At 42.4% G+C, this 3,066-nt stretch overlaps 1 protein-coding gene across 1 annotated transcript; it reads right to left on the bottom strand.

The window, feature by feature from the left end:
- Positions 1–647: 647 nt before the first annotated feature.
- On the bottom strand, positions 648–1,599 carry LOC134016287 (H(+)/Cl(-) exchange transporter 5-like; the record flags this gene model as incomplete). The annotated part of the gene is made up of 2 exons (XM_062455675.1): positions 1,204–1,599; positions 648–896 (listed from the first exon to the last, which is right to left on the bottom strand). A coding segment is annotated over exon 2 (231 nt), but the record flags the coding sequence as incomplete, so codon positions are not given.
- Positions 1,600–3,066: the final 1,467 nt, after the last annotated feature.

Genomic DNA, 3,066 nt, shown 5'->3' with positions numbered 1-3,066 from the left:
GTGATGAGATCCTGTTTAAACTTCCTGCTTGACAGGAAGACACAACATCAGGGTGCACAAAAAAAATACAAAACATCAGGGTGCATGTCATCACATGACTGCTGCCCCCCCCCCCCCCCACTACCAGCGATGTTGTCTTTGGATCCAAAACACACAAACACACACAAGTTCAAACACACGCACGCTAGTTCAAACACAAAAACACAAGTTCACACACACATCATTTCTAACCGTGTGTGTGTCTATATGTTGGTCTTGGTGTGCGTAGAGTGTGTGTTGAGAGAGTGAGAGAGAGACAGAGAGAGGTGGTATTGACTCAGTGATAAAGTGGCAGACACAAACAAATACAGCATGTTCACACAAACAGCAAAATTGTGTGAGAGAGACACAAGCATTCTCCACAGTTCATACTGCATGACCTTAAAACACATGATGTGCGCGCGCACACACACACCGTGTGAATCTGCAGACAAAGATAGCTTATCAGAGCCTAGAGAGTAAGTGTAACGTGTGTTGGGGGGAACTGCGGGAATTGTATTTCACTACATTGTGTTCATCATGTATTTCTACTGCTTGAACAAACACTGGATCTAAAAAAAACATACTTGCTTTAAATGCACCAGAAACTCCTAAAGTTGTGACCACACAGAGCTCTCTCTTGGCTGTGCCCACACACACGACCTCCCGTCACGGTGACCCGTCTCTCTACCCCCGGTATCTGGAGGCCGCTTACCTGAGTTTAGGTCCCGGTCCAACGGAGGAACATCGTCAGTGCTGCTGAAGTCTAGCGTAGCTCCGCCGATGTCAACCAGCTCGTCATCACTAGCCGGGCTCTGGACGCTGTCATAGCTACCGTTGCAAAACCCACCGTTGTCCATTTCTATAAACTATAAAGCCTATTTAAAAAAAACAGAAAGGGCGATTAACTATTTTAAATTGTAATACCAAGTCAGGAAAACGTTTCAAGGAAGTGTGGCGGAACATTTCAAGGAAGCTTTGACTATATTTGTGGTGTAGGCTACTTCCGACATCAAGCCCCTTCAGTAGCATAGCAAACCTGGCTAAACTAAAGACAGCAAGACGATTTTAAATGTTATTTTCGGGTAGTAGTTTAGCAATACCAAATGACCGAAAATCCCCCCCAAATCCGAAACGTTTACCAAAACATGTTGCTCAACCAGCGAGTTGAAGACATGAACTCACCGTTTTTGACAGCAAAGAACAACTTGGTATGAATCTATCTTTTCTGTCTCAAAACAGTGAGATATACACGGCTAAAAACGGGCCAGAACCACAGAGAAAGATAATCGCTGCGAAGTCCATCTCATGTCATGTTGAACATCAAATCCACCCGCACACAGACATATAACTAGCTAAACTGCGATATTATAGCTAGCTACTTTTATTAGCTAGTCCAATACTTAACCAACTCCAACTCGTATTCATCTGACTAAATAGTGAGCTAGTTATACTGTAACTGAAATAAGATATAATCAGTCACGGATTCATTCTTGCTTCCTAGCTTTTAACATTTCAACCGACATGCAAAGCAGCGAACTCACTAAATTCTCACTCCCCCCAAAAAACAACATAGTTTTATCTGTAAAGTCGCTATTCTTTCTGAGAATCGTTACGGAATTAAAAAGAAAAACGTACCACGTACCTCCAGGCGGATCAACGGCGAGATAATAGCTGTCTTGTGACCAGGATTGGGTTTAATGCCTTCACTACTTCTGTCAACGACGGACTACGTTACTCAACGGAGTCTGTTTTGTTCGAAGTCTGAGTCATTGTGCTTCCAACAAACGACATTTCTCACTTTCCAAATCTCCCACAATTCATTCCCCACGATAACAGACGGAACCTTCTTCAAAGGACGATACAAAATTTGACAATTTGCCGGTGGAATAGTTGTTTGGACTATTTAAGTTGCAGTCTAGTTGCGATTGTGTTCCTGCGAAACAAAGTAGTCAATCCCAGAGCTTCACTTGTGTGAAGTGGGTCACTGGAGCAGATCGAGTTATCGGTCATCATCTGGCTCCTCTAAATCCGCAAATGTGATACACTTTGTATATTTCGTTGCTTTCCTTGGCATAACAGATATCCATCAAATCATGTTCTATTTAACAAATATTTTTGTCAACAATACACCCTCAGTTGAATGTATTTGTATTTTTGACCATTTACCATTTTTGACAATTTAATTAAACTGTATCATCCTTATTTGATACGCACCTTTATCTTAATTTATTTAGTTTTGCAAAGCGTGCTTTAAAAAGGCATTTTTAATAGCCTAAATATGTAGATAAAAACTATGTTTTGACTGCTTTTCTGTACGTGTGGACAGATAGCACACAGCTTGGGTCTGACACCTAGTGGTAACCTGGCAGTAGTGCACTGGTCGCGCTCAATTACATTAAATGTGTCGTTGTGGTCGAAGTTAACCAGCATTATAATTCATCTAATCTAAAGACGTGGGTGGCAACCAGTAGTTGAGGATAGCCTGGATTTCGTTACTACTTCTTCTGTGGTATTGTGTGAGAGGTCAGGTCGGGCCACTTCCTTGTCTAGTTTCCTTCACATGAAGCCCTTTCAAGACACCCCCCCCCCCCCCCAACCTCAAGCTACGCCCTCTTCTGAAACAGACGTTCTGTTTCATTTCTGTCTGACTCTATAACCAGATGTTATTTTATATCTCCCTCTCTTCCTCCCTCTCACATACACTACTTTATTCCCTTCTCTCCTCCCCACCCCCCCCCCCCCCCCCATCTCAATCTTCTGAGGAGAATATAAATATTTGTCCACCCTACCTCCCATGAAGAGGTTAAAGTTGTTCAACTAAGCTTTCCTTCTCTGCTCCCCCTCATTTCCCTTCCTTCTCTCCCTGCCTTGTGACAAAACATTTTCTCACTCTCACATTCTCTCTCATTCTTTTTCACTCATGTTTGTTTGTGTCTCTCTCTCTTCAATCTCTTTTCTTCTCCTCTCTCTGCTCATGTGACGTCGTTCGAATCCAAACCGTGTAAAATAAAAAAAATGGTTTAGACCAAAACAAGACATGAAAAC

This window comes from Osmerus eperlanus, unplaced genomic scaffold, assembly GCF_963692335.1.
Source record: "Osmerus eperlanus unplaced genomic scaffold, fOsmEpe2.1 SCAFFOLD_107, whole genome shotgun sequence".
Taxonomy (NCBI): Eukaryota; Metazoa; Chordata; class Actinopteri; order Osmeriformes; family Osmeridae; genus Osmerus; species Osmerus eperlanus.
The sequence above is the reverse complement of the archived record's forward strand: the minus strand, read 5'-3'. Positions and strand labels throughout refer to the sequence as shown.